This window comes from Copadichromis virginalis, linkage group LG13 (genome assembly GCF_057382275.1).
Source record: "Copadichromis virginalis isolate Kocher_CV1m ecotype Utaka linkage group LG13, C_Virginalis_male_GT1.1, whole genome shotgun sequence".
NCBI lineage: Eukaryota > Metazoa > Chordata > Actinopteri > Cichliformes > Cichlidae > Copadichromis > Copadichromis virginalis.
Window position 1 is genome coordinate 447,618 of NC_140630.1, and position 15,600 is coordinate 463,217.

General features: G+C 43.5%; 1 protein-coding gene across 4 annotated transcripts in view; it reads right to left on the reverse strand.

The window, feature by feature from the left end:
• The window catches only part of gbf1 (golgi brefeldin A resistant guanine nucleotide exchange factor 1), an 82,444-nt gene that overhangs the window by 33,621 nt on the left and 33,223 nt on the right, over nt 1-15,600 (reverse strand). For all 4 annotated transcript variants that reach the window (XM_085476773.1, XM_085476772.1, XM_085476771.1 and 1 more), the window contains exon 4: nt 3,095-3,226. In XM_085476773.1, the coding sequence (XP_085332899.1) occupies nt 3,095-3,226 (132 nt within the window). The remainder of the gene's footprint in view (nt 1-3,094; nt 3,227-15,600) is intronic.

Consider the following 15,600-nt stretch of genomic DNA (forward strand, 5'->3'; position numbering starts at 1 on the left):
TAAAGTGAGCATTTTTCCTCCAATCAGTGACTGCCAGATGTTCAGCGGTGACATAAATACAGTGTGAGCCATGATATCCAACACGTGGTGGCAATGAGCAACTATGAAGACATGTCCAACAGCATCCATCGACAACGTGCTTCAAACCGTGGATCTAGAGACCAGATGTGGCCCTTTATTGAACGTAAGCTTGGACAAACAGCTTACGTCCACCGACTCCTGTCAGAGCAACAGCCCCAGTGTTTTTGAAACCAGAGTGGCTGAGCCATCTTGTTTTTCTTTCCCACCATCCTCACGAGCAGCAATTCATTAACTAATAAGCAGCAGGGGGGGGATTAGGACTATCCCAGCGAGGCAACAATGCAGCCTGTCAACATTAACACTCTGACACAACCTTTCCCTCTGAACATGTGTTTACTACATGATATGTAATTAAAGTTAAAGACACTTCTTGGGAATTTGCTCTTTGACAGATGGTGTGGAGAACAAGAGTCGGTGGTTCGTTTAAGGCTGAGAACTGGTTTCAGAAAAGTCCAGGGAGATGGAGTCATGCTGACATCCCTCCAGAGTCGAGGGCGACAACAACCATGGAGGTCGTGTTGGAAACATCCAACACCCACACAGAGAAACTGGAGCCACATAGGGATCGAGCAGAGAGACAGAAGTGATAGAAAACACTAATCCTTCCTCTGGCACAGAGCGGAGGCAAGTGGTGTCCAAAGGTGGGCTATGGTGGGGGGGTTTAAAATAACACTGAGGAAAGGAGAGGCTCAGTGTGTGTGTGTGGGGGGGGGGGGGGGTAGCGGGGCTGCAAAGTCAACAGGGGGCTGAAACAGCTGCCACATGAAGTCGAGTCTATCAAACTGTGGTCCAGAAACGCACACATTCTGTGGCATAACAGAGTGGGCGCAGAGGCAGCGACGCACAAAAAGAGCTCGAGCTGCACTCTGCATGACAAACCACACACAGGGAACACTTACTTTAATGGATTTATACTCGTTCTGTTCCTGAGCAGTTTGTTCCCCTGGTCATCTTCCTAACAGCACACCATGCTGCTCTGCTAACTATGAGCTGTGGTTCTCGTCACAGAGCGGGGGCTGAACTACAATCAGCTTTTCACACACTGAGCATGCGTCCAAAGAACTAGTTGACTGTATTTACACTCATTTTCTTTAATGCTCTGACTGTGAGATTCAGCAAATGGCCCTGTGTGACACTTTGTTTCATTACAGCAGGCAGTTTATTAAGAACATGAGAGTTTACTCCAGCCTCGGCCCCAGGCAGGCTTCAGCTGTACTCTAAGCTCGTCTCTTCTGGCAGTCCCTGCAGCCTAAGCCTCGGCTGAGCCCTGTGAGGTCCAGTGACCACGCGGCTGCTAGCAGCACAGTGTGGGACTGCTGACTACAGGAGACTCTGAGAAAATAAAGAAGGGGCAGAGGGGGAAAGATGAGCAATAAGATGAGAGCGAATAGACCCCATTTCTGGATATCTGTCAACAACCGGGCTTAGTTTGCTCTCGCTCTGCCAGAAGCCCTCCGACCACAGAGAGGAGCCACTGCTCTCTAAGTAAAATTAAAATGTGTGCGTCTGACAGTCATTTCCACAGAGATGTCTGTAGACTATTCCACTATTAAACTGTATTCCAGTGTAGCCTGACAGTGTGCTGACCTTTTTGTATCATATTTGTGTGACACCCACGCTGTTCTCTCTCTGCACTTTGACAGGCCTGTGTGACTGCAGGCAGCTTTACAGACTCACAGGCAAACGCTCAGTGAGGAAAACTTGCATCCAGAAAACAGAAATCCACCAAAGCCTTACTCTGTGGTGTCTGTGTGGCCAGCAGGGGGCAGTATGTGACTGGAACGGTCATGTTTGAGTCCATTTATCTTCTACCTGCTCAGAAACTTAATGACATGCAGCTTCTAAGTTTCAGGTTTTTCCTTAGCTGGCCTAGATGGGGTGCAGCTCTGCACCGACTGAAGCTGCTCCTCAGTTTTATTCACATCCTTCGCAAGAAATCTTCAATGTAAAGGAGCGAGCACCAAGACAGTTTCCCAGCAGCTCTCTAACAGGGTGCCTACAGCCGTTTGACAGCACCGTCACGCTGCCTCAGACCCTGCTGCTCACACCAACACCTGGTGATGCATCGTCATTTCACACTTGGCAGACACTGGGCCACATTTCCCTGACGAGGCCAACGATGGCAGCGACCTTCGGTTCATTCTGCAGCAGCTATGAAGAACAGAAACATGTTCCTGGGCCGACTGCGCTCCTGGACTTCACCTGAAGGTGGTTTCCGCTCTTCTTGGTATCATAAAGAAAGTCACCTCAGCCAGGTGTTCGTATTCCTTCATCTGCTGAACCAAGTCACAGACACAGGCCCCACAGCCACGTTCTGGCCTGGATTTCACCTAGAAAAAAAGAGGCTGCTGGTGCTAGCACACTACAGTCAGCCACTATCCCAACACTGTGTGAGACACATGACAACATCTGACACACAATCTGCAGAATGTAATTCATGGTTTAAATGGCTCTTACACACACACGTCTGACCCCCTCGCCCGAGGCTGACCTCATGCTTAACTGTTTTTCTGCTATTTATTCAATAATAATAATAATAATAATAATAATAATAATAATAATAATTATTATTATTATTATTATTATTATTATTATCATCATTATCATCAATAATAATAATAATAATAATAATAATAATAATAATAATAATAATAATTATTATTATTATTATTATTATTATCATCATCATTATCATCAATAATAATAATAATAATAATAATAATAATAATGGATTTGATTTATATAGCGCTTTTCAAGGCACCCAAAGAGCTTTACAATTACCAGGAACCCTCCTGTTATTAATATTAGACCTACAACCGGTCCCACACCAGTCTCACCATTTGAAGGAAATGTGATTAAACTGGGAAATGATGCTTTCTCATCCTGGGCATGAGGTTTTTGGGTTTGTTTAAGAATCGAGTACATTCATCAGCATGTTTAGTCTTCACATGAAGCCGCTCCACTACTATCTGGAAACCAGGTCGCTTTCATGTACAGGTAAGGATTTTCTTACCTATAAGGCCGTGAGACAGGAACTTGTTGACAGAGGTAAGAGCAAGGCCTGTGATTGGTCCAGTGGTGTCCTCGGAGCGCACGACTTCTAGGAAAGGCCTCAGGAAAATATTGGGTTCAACATCTGACAGCTCTGAAAAACAATGCAGGCACACATAATCAGGCACACGGTCCCCTGCAAAGGTTTTATCACTGTCATGATCTGGAGCAAACAGTTTTTCCCCAGACTCCAAATGATGGTTCGTGCAAACAGCTGCGCCGATAAATCGATGAGGAATTAACATGACCTGTGTTTTACTTAATGGTGAGGGGAAGACGAGGGGGGTGCAAGATCTTCGATACAGGCACTGCTAAGGCAGGGAGAGAAGTGTGCTAACAGTAGAATAGGTTAGCATTTGGGTAAAGAGGCTCCACACTCCCTATTATTGATCTATTCTTCTTCATTTTTTACCTCCACCAGTGTTTTTAGGGTCAATCTGCACAACCCGACCAAAGAACAACAATCAGATCAGTCTGTGAGCACCGCAGGGTCACCAACACTCTAGCTTTTTATATCACACACGTAAACACAACAGATAATGATCAAAGTGATGAACAATAAATAAAATGAATCACTATAATGATTTAAGAGCATATTTACAAAGGACCACTACCCACTCTGTGAGCCTGAAAGCTTTTCCCACAGCGTTGGGAGCTGTCTCCGTGTGCTGCAGCAGCGAGGGTGAAACTAAGAGCCGACTACAAGAATGCACACCGTACCAGCACAGTGCAGTCAGGTGCTGCTCGTCACACTGTCAGAAGCATCATTTCGCACTTGTCTCCACGGCTTTACAGTCCAGCGGTGGCTTGTTTCACACTACTGTGTCTGGTGGCTTGCACTGCTCGTGGTGATGCAAGGCCTGGATGTAGCAGTTATGGAAACCCATCCCATCCCTGGTCCTGAGAGCAGTTCTTTCACAAATATCTGCAGAAGCAATCACAAAGCCTCGGTGCTCACTTGACTCACAAGACTATGATAGGTGTCCATCAGCTTTCTAGGAGGGTGGCAGTGGTTTATTACTTTATATTCAAACACATGTAGTTTAAGAGGAAGATCTGAGACGATCCAAAGGGCCATCAGTAAACACAGGGCTGAATGCAGCCGCTCTGTGGCCTTTGAGAAGTCCAGGAAAATAAATAATTATAGCTGCAGCCAAGCTTAGACTGACCTCAGGACGACACTGACCAAACTGCAATAAAGAAATGAGTTTTCAGTCAGAGGGGCGTGTTGCCTTCTATGAGCTGTGTTTGCTGCATACAGTCTGTCTTGTACACAAGTCCAACTGGAGCTGAGCTTAACTGGAGACCAAAAGAAAACCAGTTTGTGAAATGAAGCCATTATGATTCACCATGAGCCTGATCCCATCTACCTTGACTTGCTGGAGCTCGTCTCTCTGCTCAGAGCTGTAGGAGAGGATCCAGCCATGTGTGCATTACCTTCACAAATGGCCCTCGCAAAGGAAGGGAAGAGAGCCGGGGGTGAACCTCTGCCCCCAGAGAGCACATCAGGATGAGGCAAACTCTCTGAGCAACAGAGGCCGTCTTTAACACATGCGCATCTATTGGCACTGGAGCAGAAAAGCTTAGAGCACAGGGAGCAACTACAGCAGATGAATCTGAGCTGAAGACACTGTTCAGACAAAAAGGACAAAAGCAGAAAGCAAACAGGCCTCTGTTTATTGTGGTGTCTTTGTAAGGCTTTCCAAACAGAGTCGTGGAGCTCTACAATCCCAAAATGCAGGATCTAAGCACAATATGGAGTTCTTCTAATGATGGAGACCCACTAACTTCCATGCATCCCTTTAAGAGGCAGTTACAGGGCTGACTGGACTCTGTGGGAAATAAACCAGAACGTTGCAGACGTCTGCTGATTTTAGACATTTGTTGCTATTTAGAAGAACAGATATAAATGAGGCCACAAACACAACAAGAGTGTGGCGTTTTTCTCCCTTTGCTCCTCAGTGCACAGTCAGCACTTACTGTCCCGTTCATGGATCAGCAGTATCCTTTCACTGCCTACTTCATGCTCCTCATTTTCCTTTGCCAAGTCTGTCAGTCCGAGGTCAGAGGTCACCACATCCCTGTGACACAGTCTGTTTAATGTTCTTCTACATGATAAAGAAAAAGCTGCTGTGACAGCCAAACAAAGACTCTTCAGTTATCATGAACACATTTGGAAAACAGCATAAAAGGTTTTTGGGGTTTTACACTGTAGTCGTAAATAAACAGAACTTTGTAAAGTAGAAACTTTTCTGTCATGTAGTCGTTTATTTCTTAATGACTTTGTGTGGTAACATGCACACACTTCTGCATGTAGTTTATTTTACGGGACGTTCAATAACTGTACATTTAATCTTTTTCATTTTAGCTCCTAAGAAATTCTGCGCTCATCCCGTTATCACTGCGGTCAGAAGCTGCTCTCTTCACGTTTTCCCAACACGCTTGCCTTTAAACCCACCTCCCCGTGTCCCAGTGTACCTGGCCTGTACCACTACCGTTGCTGTCTTTGGAACGTCTGCCCCTTTGACTCTTTCACATAATGGTATGATCCCAGTCTGTCATTACATGTGATTGGCCACATGGTGTGCCCATTGAAATCGAGTCCCACCCCTGCCTGCACTGATTCTCAGCAGGGCTGAACCCGCGGCTCCCACACACTGACGGGACATTAATAATTGACATATGAAATTATCTCGCAGGGCAGATATAACTGTATAATTGGGCCATAGGTTTGACAGGCCTGCTGTGAGGTTTGCCTATGTCATCTATATTTATTAAAACTGAACAGTAGGGCTGGTCCTTTGATTTTTCTGAAAGTCGACAGAGCCCCTTATAATCCCGTGTGCCTTATGTATGAACTCTGGTTGTGTTTACTGACCTCGGAACGATTTTATGTGCACGGCGCTCGAACATCTGTCAGATGTTTCAGTACGACTTTGCTGAGCTACGAAGCCGCACCGCTTGATGGATTGTCGGAGCATTACGGTTATCATAGGCGGAGCCTCGCAGAGTGATACGTACTGTGCTTCACCATAATGTTACCGTACTGTGTGTGTATAACCTCTTTAAGTGTTGTGGATATTATACATGGTTATGCTGAGGATGTGTCGGCCAGTTTCCACTGAAAACGCCTTTTGGTTAAACTGTCAGTGAGGAATTTGCACTGTTACATTTTATATAACTTTAATGCAGATAAAAAACAGCTGCTTGTTTCAGTGGAAATACATTGATGTCGGGGTTTTTTGCACTAATAAAGTTGAGGAGTTGTAAAGTATTTTGTCTTGTGTCAATTATATCATCAATTATATCGTTATCACAACTTTTCAAATGTATATGGTGATAAATTTTTTTGGTCATATCGCCCTGCTCTACTGAACAGAGATGTTAAGAATGTGTTATATGGAAAGGAAGTGTATAAGAGCCTGTGTTATAAACGGTCATCATCACTAAACTGACCGACGGTGAGTCATGTATCTGTGGGAGCTCTGCCAGGTCAAACAGCAGTGGTGAAACACCCTCTGCCACAGACGCTGTGGCCCGGACCCACACACTGATAACCCACCAGTGACACGAGTAAGAAGGTCTGTGACTGCAGTGCTGAGGCGCCTCATGCTAAGGCAAATATATATATATATCCCTAACCTTATTAATTTAAGTATTTATGACCTATTATTTTGTAAAGGTTGTGACACCTGGCCAGTCACCAAAGGTTTGAATGCTGTTTGTTGGATGTATGGACTATAATACAGCTGTGCTACTCTGTTTTAAAGCTAGTGTAGGAATACTCCTACATACACACCTACAGGATCAGCCATGATGAGCTTTAGATGACTGAGAAAGTGTGACATCACCACACAGCTGTGGGATGTGGTTGCTATAGTGACTAAAGCCACTGAGAGGAGGGGGAGGTGTGGAAAAAGCTGCTGTGTGGGTCACTGAGACGTTTCTGCAACTGAAAACATCCACATGAACAGAATCAACTCTGTGGGGCAGAGAGGACAAAACGTATAGTTCAGTACCAGACTTAACACAACATCCTTATGTGTAAAGTCCAGAGCCTCTGTGCGGCACTCCATGGAGGCCTGAACAGTCCCTTCTAAGGAGCCCTGCAATGGGGTGAACGTAGCTGTTGGTGATGATGTGCACGGTTCTTAAATGACAAGAACAACTTATAATTGTTTGAAAATGACTTCTGGTGAGTTTTTAAATGTAACATTTTACTACAAGTCATGTAGCTCCATGTTAAGGTGGTAGTGTTGTCTGCATCAGGGAGAGACAGACATAAATGTGGCTCTGAAATTCAAAAGTACACATTTTATTTGAGCAATCCTTTCACCATGAGTGACACCAAGCAGAGGACAGATGTCATCACAATGATAAAAAACACGGGTTGAGATATTTGGATGAATTATGTACTAGGGCTGCCACGATTAGTCGACTATCAGACTCGTCGACGACTGATTTAATAGTCGACGCCTCGTTTGAAGCTTTGTAAGATCACAAAAGACGCAGGAATAAGTAGCAGGATTTAAGAGTGTAATAACGGACTGAAACAGAAGATGGCAGCACTGCATGTACAAGGATGCCAGCTGCCGTTAAACCCCGAAGAGGAAGAAGCTGTGTCCCAGAATTCATAGCGCAGCCCAGCTCAGTTTCCAACAATGGCGGCAGCTAGTTAGTTTTAATATTACTCTTATTATTCTTTCTGGGTCACAAAATAAACGTTTAACATATTTTCAGGCGAGAATGTAGCTGTGTAAACCTCAAATATCTGCTCAGTTTATCAAGACACTGCATATTTTCAAAAGCGCTCCGACGTTTTCGGAGACGTCTGTTACCCACTAGCTCGATAGCTAGCCGGGGGCTAGGCTCACTACCCGATCTGTGCCGGAAACCCGATCGGTACCCCGCATGTGCGAAAGGTGTCTACTTCCGGTCGAAGCGTTTTACGATAGTTAGAGGTCAGAGTATCTGTTAAGCTGTTAAGAATAACAAGTATCCCTTAAAATTTTTCCAATAATGAAACATTTCCATATAATGTAGACAAAAACAAAAAGATAATTACGGATCAGGACTCCTTGATCCTTACCGCGCATGTGCAAAGTCTGACCGTACAAATCGGGTCTACCCGATCCGTACCGCGCATGTGCAGGGGTTTTCTTCTTCTTCTGTTCGTTTAATGGCAGTTTACTCCCCAGTGTACGAGGATACCGCCACCTGCTGACTGAGCGACTGAACCCTATTGTAAACTGAATTAGCGTCATTACAAACGTGTGTTAAATTTGATTGTCGTGTGTGTTTATACTCGTCTGTGAAGAGGATTGTTGGAATAGTGATGATGATGTGCGCTATCACTGTCAATTGTCAGTAAACAATCTGGCTGATGAATCTACACGTGAGATATTACAAAGTCTGCATTATTAACTCTGTAATTCGGCGCCATTCTTCTTATTTTACGGCGCTCTTGTTCAATCGGGGGACGCTCTCTGTTGAGGAGAAAAGCATGAATTTGTTTGTAAACGGATTATCCATTGTTTAAATGTCCCGGTAGTCGAAAAGGAGGCAGAGCTGCTGAGAAATGCTAGGAGCTAACTGGGCGCTAACCGTATCATTCAAATATATTCAATGTCACAATGTTGGCAAAGAGAGGAAGTGACGCAAGATTTGCGCATGTGGGGTACTGATCGGGTTTCCGGTACGGATCGGTTAGCGACAGCAAGGCTCACTAGAGCCATGAGAACACCGGACTCCCGACAAATCGTTTTCAAACCCACCGACGTCTTTCGCTACTCAGGTTAAACATGATATATGAGTCACTTAGATAACTTAAAATGTTATTGTTTGGCTTTTTTCAGTATTTTATTTGTTCCTGAGTAAATCACGTCATCAAGCTGCGCCTGTTTTGGTCGAAAGCATCGCAGCGGCTAAAACCATGATCATCTGCAAATTATGCCGACAGTCATAGCAAAGAGATGAAGCACTGTTGAAATATGGGGAAAGCCAAAAACTGCGCTTCCTCCACTTCTGTAACATTGATTCATTAATGTTGAATTCTCTCGCAGCTGTTCTGTTCCCATGTTGTTGCAGTATATTAATAACTAACCTCGTATTGTGGATGAATAATCTCAGTTGTTCTTCTGACTGAAGTTTGCCCCGTGTATAGCATCCTGCTATGCGATTGCATTTGTCCCTGACCACCAGAATCCCTCACGTTAACTTTTAATGAGTGGAAAAAAAGTTGGCTTCATCCTGCAGCTTCACTGTGCTAATGTTATGCTAACATAGCTGTGTCGCTAGCAATCACGTAGCACAACATTATATACCAGGTAGTCCAACTTCAATAACCCTGCAAACGCCACTGCTGTTTAGTTTCCTGTCTTCATTTATGTTGGAAGTGATAGCAGAGCTGTACGTTTGAATTAGTTTCAGAAATCTCTGTCAGAACATGCTATGAAATGTTTAGGTGTAAACTAGCGATCTAACTTCCTGTTAACTTCTAACTCCGTTAAATTTAATAAATTCTGTTTTCATGGATGTTAAACTTAATTGTTACACCCGATAAAGCAGCAACACTGATGATTTTATTACAGATGAAATAATTTAGACCGTTTTTAACTCTCAGTGTTCGTTTGACTTTGGAACCTGAAGCTGACAGAGTTTTGGACCCAGATTACTCCGCGAAGCTCCTCACTACGGCAGCGTAATGCTCTGACGATCCATCAAGCAGTGCGGCTTACCAAAGCTGTACTAAAACATTTTTAGCAGATTTCTGCCAAAATCTGTTCGAGGTCAGTAAGCACAACCAGAATTCATACATAAGGCACACTCTTGATTTTTGAGAAAATTAAAGGATTTTAAGTGTGCCTTATAGTGTGGAAAATACGTTATACAGAAGAAAATAATATACTGTGATAGATATCGTTATCGCACATGCTTCAAATTATATCGCGATATGAATCTTAGGCCATATCGCCCAGCCCTAGTTCAAATATAAATGTATTCAGTAAATGAACATTTCAGTTCATTGAAGCCTGAGCAGAACTCAAAGCTGGATCAGCTTTTCAAACAAATGTAACAATGAGTTTTCAGTGGAAAGCATCCACCACAGACTTGTCTTTAATATTAATTAAAAATGAATGAATATGTTTTAGATCTACACATAAGTAAGTGCATCATTCACTGACCCAATCCCATCATTATTATCGTCAGGTGAGAAGGCCTCAGATATGAGATGCACGTATCGTAACTGTGGTTTGTCTAAAACTGTAGATGATGTCCAGCTACTACTGCTGCCAGCAGAATTCTGTTTCCAGTCTGAAAAACAGAGCTAATAAAAAAGGAAGCAGGTGCATTATTCAGCCAGCATGACTTTATTACCAAACCGTGCCTAGGCCACAGCTTGCCAGCCACTGTGCTGCTCTGCACCTGTTATCCTGTACGTAAAATGTATTTTCAATGGTGCATACTTTGCACAATGACTACATTATTCCAGCAGGGAGCTGGCTGGGCCCCAGCGTCCACTTAATGTGTTTCACAGTCTGCTGTCCCCTCTGTGATGGACGAGCACTAGTCACGGTCACTGTGATTATAGATAACGGATGTTTTATCACAGCAAATTAAAACCTGAGCACATATGAACAGTTCTGTATTAATGGGGATGTTAAGTGCGAGATATTCTGCTCCACACTGAACATCATGTAAAATGTCACTGCTGACATATCCTATCAGCTCTTAAAGCATAAATGCAGCCGCCTGATTCAAATGGCTCCATTTCATTTGGATGCATAAGTGTTTGCTTGTAGTATCACAGTGAGGTGCCCTTCAGATAAGATGGGCTCATATTATCACCTCTATTTCCAGAAAAACAAACAGTGGAGAGCAAGACGCGCAATTTCCATCCCATCTTTTAACCATGTATCCTTGCCAATGTCAGCGTGTGTCTTGGTTATGATGCAGGACGGGGGGGGGGGGGGCAAACTTTAGGTGGGCAGCAGGAGCGAGAGCGCATAGAGCCGGGAGTGTGTGAGGTTGGAAATAGTACAGAGTAAGGCTGTGGACTGTCATTCAGCAGGATAAACTAATACATGGTTTCAGGCTCAGACTGGATCGTGTCAGTTATCCACGATACAGAAGCGAAGAGTGCAGAGTCGAAGGATGATTGATTTAAGGAAAAATGGAAATGCAGGGAACGTCGACGTGTCCACCACATATCAGCAGGCACGAGGATAAGAAAACAAACAGCTGATAAGTAATAAGATGCTGCACTGGAAATACTCAAGTCTACATGTGCCTTTAGACACACACATCCATGTGGAATTAGACTGTTGTGTATATAATAGCAAACAAACCTAGTGTCAAACACCATTGTGACCATTTTCATATGTGGTGACAGAGCTGGCACCAACATCCAGTCTGCATGAGCCAAAAAGAGACTGAAGTGTGTGTGTGTGTGTGTGTGTGTGTGTGTGTGTGTGTGTGGCTATCATCCTTATTTGTTTCACCTGCTGCTCTCCTTCACCTCCCCATTAATGGCATTCCCAAGGAACGGGAGAGATTCCAGAAACCACACACACTGTGCAAGTGTGTTCACACACTACGCCCTCCCCCACACGATCACACTGCAGGCGCACTCTACTGGAGACAACGCACAGCCGCTATTAACAACTGATGCAGCGCCTGAAAAACTGCCATTGAATTGTAAAAATCTCCTTACAGGCAGTTCTTCACAATCACCAAGTACCACTAAAGACAGGGGCAGGGAAGTCCAGGCCTCGAGGGCCGCTGTCCTGCAGGTTTCAGATCTCACCCTGGGTCAACACACCTGAATCACACGATGAGGTCATTAGCAGGCCTCTGGAGAACTTCACGACATGTTGAGGAGGTCATTTAGCCGTTTAAATCAGCTGTGTTGGATCATCATCTGAAAGCTGCAGGACAGCGGCCCTCGAGGCCTGGACTTCCCCAGCACTGATTTAAGAGAACCATTTTTAGATCTGCTGTCAGCACCTATTCTAAAATTAAGACACCTGTGTTTATGTCTAAACTCAATTAAATCTATTCAGTTTGACCTGAACCAATTAAAAACAAAACACTACAAAGACTTAAAGACTTAGTGGGATTAAAGTGAATCATACGTCTAAAGACATAAGACAAAGGCAGGGCAACTGTGACACCTATGCCTAAAGGAGGATGGAGTTTGTGGAGGAGCAGCAGCTCTACTCTCCAAGAGAAGCTGGGCTCTCTGTAGGACAACAACAACAACAACAACAATCTTTATTTATAGAGCACATTTAAAAGCCAAGGGCATGCCAAAGTGCTTTACATAAAAGAATAAAACAATTAACATTATAACATCAGAGTCATATAAGTGTGGAATTATGTTCACAGGTAAAATCCACTAATAAGAGTAAACTATAGCACATAGCTATAGCAAAGTAAAGCTGTACCATCAAACACAGTGATAGAGAACATAGACAACGCAAGACAAACAGAAAAATTAATAGAATAACTCACTGCAAACAAGGCCAGGATTTAACTGGTAGAAAAAGCAAGTTCAAACAGATATGTTTTAAGCCGTGATTTAAAAGATTGAATAGAATCAGACGCCCGGATGCCAATCGGGAGATTGTTCCACAGCTCAGGTGCAGCTAGAGCAAACGCTCGATCACCTCTAGACTTCAAACGAGATCTGGGCTGAACCAACAATAATAACTGTGAGGATGATCTTAAAGCCCTCGCAGGAGCATATGAGTTTAAGAGTTTCCTTAAGATAGCTTGGTCCTGTGTTATTAGTAATTTTAAAAGTAAGCAACAGAATTTTAAGGAGATGGAGTGAGCCCAGCTACTCTTCAAAGGAAACTCATGTCTGCTGCCCCGACCTCACCACCCGGAGCACCGGGCCTTAGGTGATGGTAGGAACGTAAACTGACCGGTAAACTGAAAGCTTCACGGGTGGATTTGGTAATCTGATCGTCAGATCTGTGGCCACATGTCTTGAACACTAAGGTGAAGAAAGGTGCTTATGTTTGGTAGCTAATAATACTTTCAGTACTAATAAAAACAGTCCTTATTCCTGCTAATTACACAGAAAGTACCACAGGTGTTTCCTGGTAATGGTCACACTTCTTGAAGTTTGCTTTAATAACTTGTTCATGTAGTATTAAACAGAAACAGGCAGTTTTATAATTTGCAGCTCATTACACCAAACCTAGCACACACTACACGTTATATTTAATAAGTCAGAACAATAAACGAGATATAATTTAGCGCCCAGTTATCTTTCTGATTTACTCCATTCATACAATCCCAACAGGGCACTTAGATCATCCAACCATAGGCTCCTAGCACAACCTAGGACTCGAATGAAGTCGAGAGGCGACCGGGCCTTTGCATCCGTGGCACCCAGACTCTGGAATAACCTCCCCGTTCATATTCGCACTGCCGAGTCTATCCAGTCTTTTAAATTACGTCTTAAAACTTATTTTTTTACTTTGGCTTTTGATTCTGTCTAGTTGGCTGTTTTAGCTTGTTGCGTTGTTACCTATTGTTTGTTGTCCTCTTCTATTGTTTGTTTTAACTGTCTCATGTTTTTATTGACTGTGAAGCACTATGGTCAACACTGTTGTTTTTAATATGTGCTATATAAATAAATTTTGATTTGATTTGATATTTACATTATTGCTTTAAACCAAGCAGAATGCTGGCAGCCTAAGTCAGGCTTAATTTAAATATTATAATCTGGTATAATCCTGCTACACTAAAACAGTAGCCCATAAGGTCATTATGATGGAAAGCAGACACATTACCTTCTTATTGCCAGGAGGGTATCATATTGTTACTGGTTTTGCCTCATGGGCCTAGCTTTGTTTCTTAGCTTGTTTTTGGCTCCTATTATCCAATGAAACACACCAAAAACAGTTATTACTCTGAGGGGTTATAACATCCAATATCCCATAATAATACCTTCAGTTTCCACCTTGCTGCTGCCTTGTCTATACTAACATGTCATATTCAGATTTCCTCATGAAAATCTTCTAAATCAAAACCACTCTCCAACCTGGAAATGCATCCACAATTCAAACATCACACCTGAGATGGGTTTGTCTCATTTCCCTGCCAAAGAATAATTATTCATCTCACTGTGATACCACACACACCAACTGTCACACATGTTACATGACATTTGGTTAATATAGTTATTGATATATTGACAAAATTAGATGGGTGTCACGGCTTGAACATGTCACAAAGCCTATTCAGAAAGTGTGTACTCAGCTCCGTTTGCCTCACACCAGTCATTGTGACAGAGTGCTGCCCATTCCTGAGCCCAGTTTTTCCCAAAAGTACCAGAGAAGAACGTCTGACTCTCTCTTACAACACAAAGCACCCTGAGAAGATTGCTGTGCTGACTTTAGAAACAACACTCAGTTAAATAAGTAAGAAAAAAGAACACCAGTATGCAAATAGCTACCACGTCCTACACTAACAAAATAACTTTTACTTGATGTGCAAGTATAACTACACACTGAGCACAAATACAGGCTGGTAAACTGACACACAAACACCAGGAGCCTACATGCTAGCTGGTTGCGATGCAACTCAGATACTTGGACTAAATGCAGGAAAGCAGGATTCAGTTGAGAGTCATCCCATTTCATCCCTCCCCCAGTATGAATGTAACCACTTACAGCACAGCTCATCAGCATTAATAAGCTGATACCACTGTACTTAGACGTGACGTTCGCTTTATGTCCACACTGCATTGACAGCAAATCCTCTGTGTGTTTAATAAATCACAGCAGTTAGGTGGGATGGCTTAGTCTCCAGTCACCTAATGACTATATTATAAGCTACAGCATTAAGAGGGATGAATACTAATCTTGGCTGTTTCAGTTTACCCTGGGCTAAAGGGGAGAGTGCTTTGAGCAGGCAACGGAGCAGTGTGGGTTTCCCTGGCAGCCAGTGTGTCAGCCGCTTTCCAAACACAGCAAAAGTACATCACTGACTTAGTTCTGCATGCTGATCTCTGCCATCTCATTATCGTTGGGGATAGTGAGGGTATACAGCACCCACACACTTAAAAAGCTCTCCTACATTCAGCTCCTCACCCCTGCGCTTCACACCTGGGATTACAGTGTTACACACCGTTACAAAGTGCTACATGCTGTCACACGCTGTTACAAAGTGCTACACGCTGTCACACGCCGTTACAAAGTGCTACACGCTGTTACAGAGTGCTACACGCTGTTACACGCTGTCACACGCTGTCACACGCTGTTACAAAGTGCTACACACAGTTACACGTTGTTACAAAGTGCTACACGCTGTTACACGCTGTTACAAAGGGCTACACGCTGTTACAAGCTGTTACACGCCATTACACACTGTTACAAAGTGCTACACGCTGTCACGCGTCGTTACATAGTGCTACACGCAATTACACACTGTTACAAAGTGCTACACGCTGTC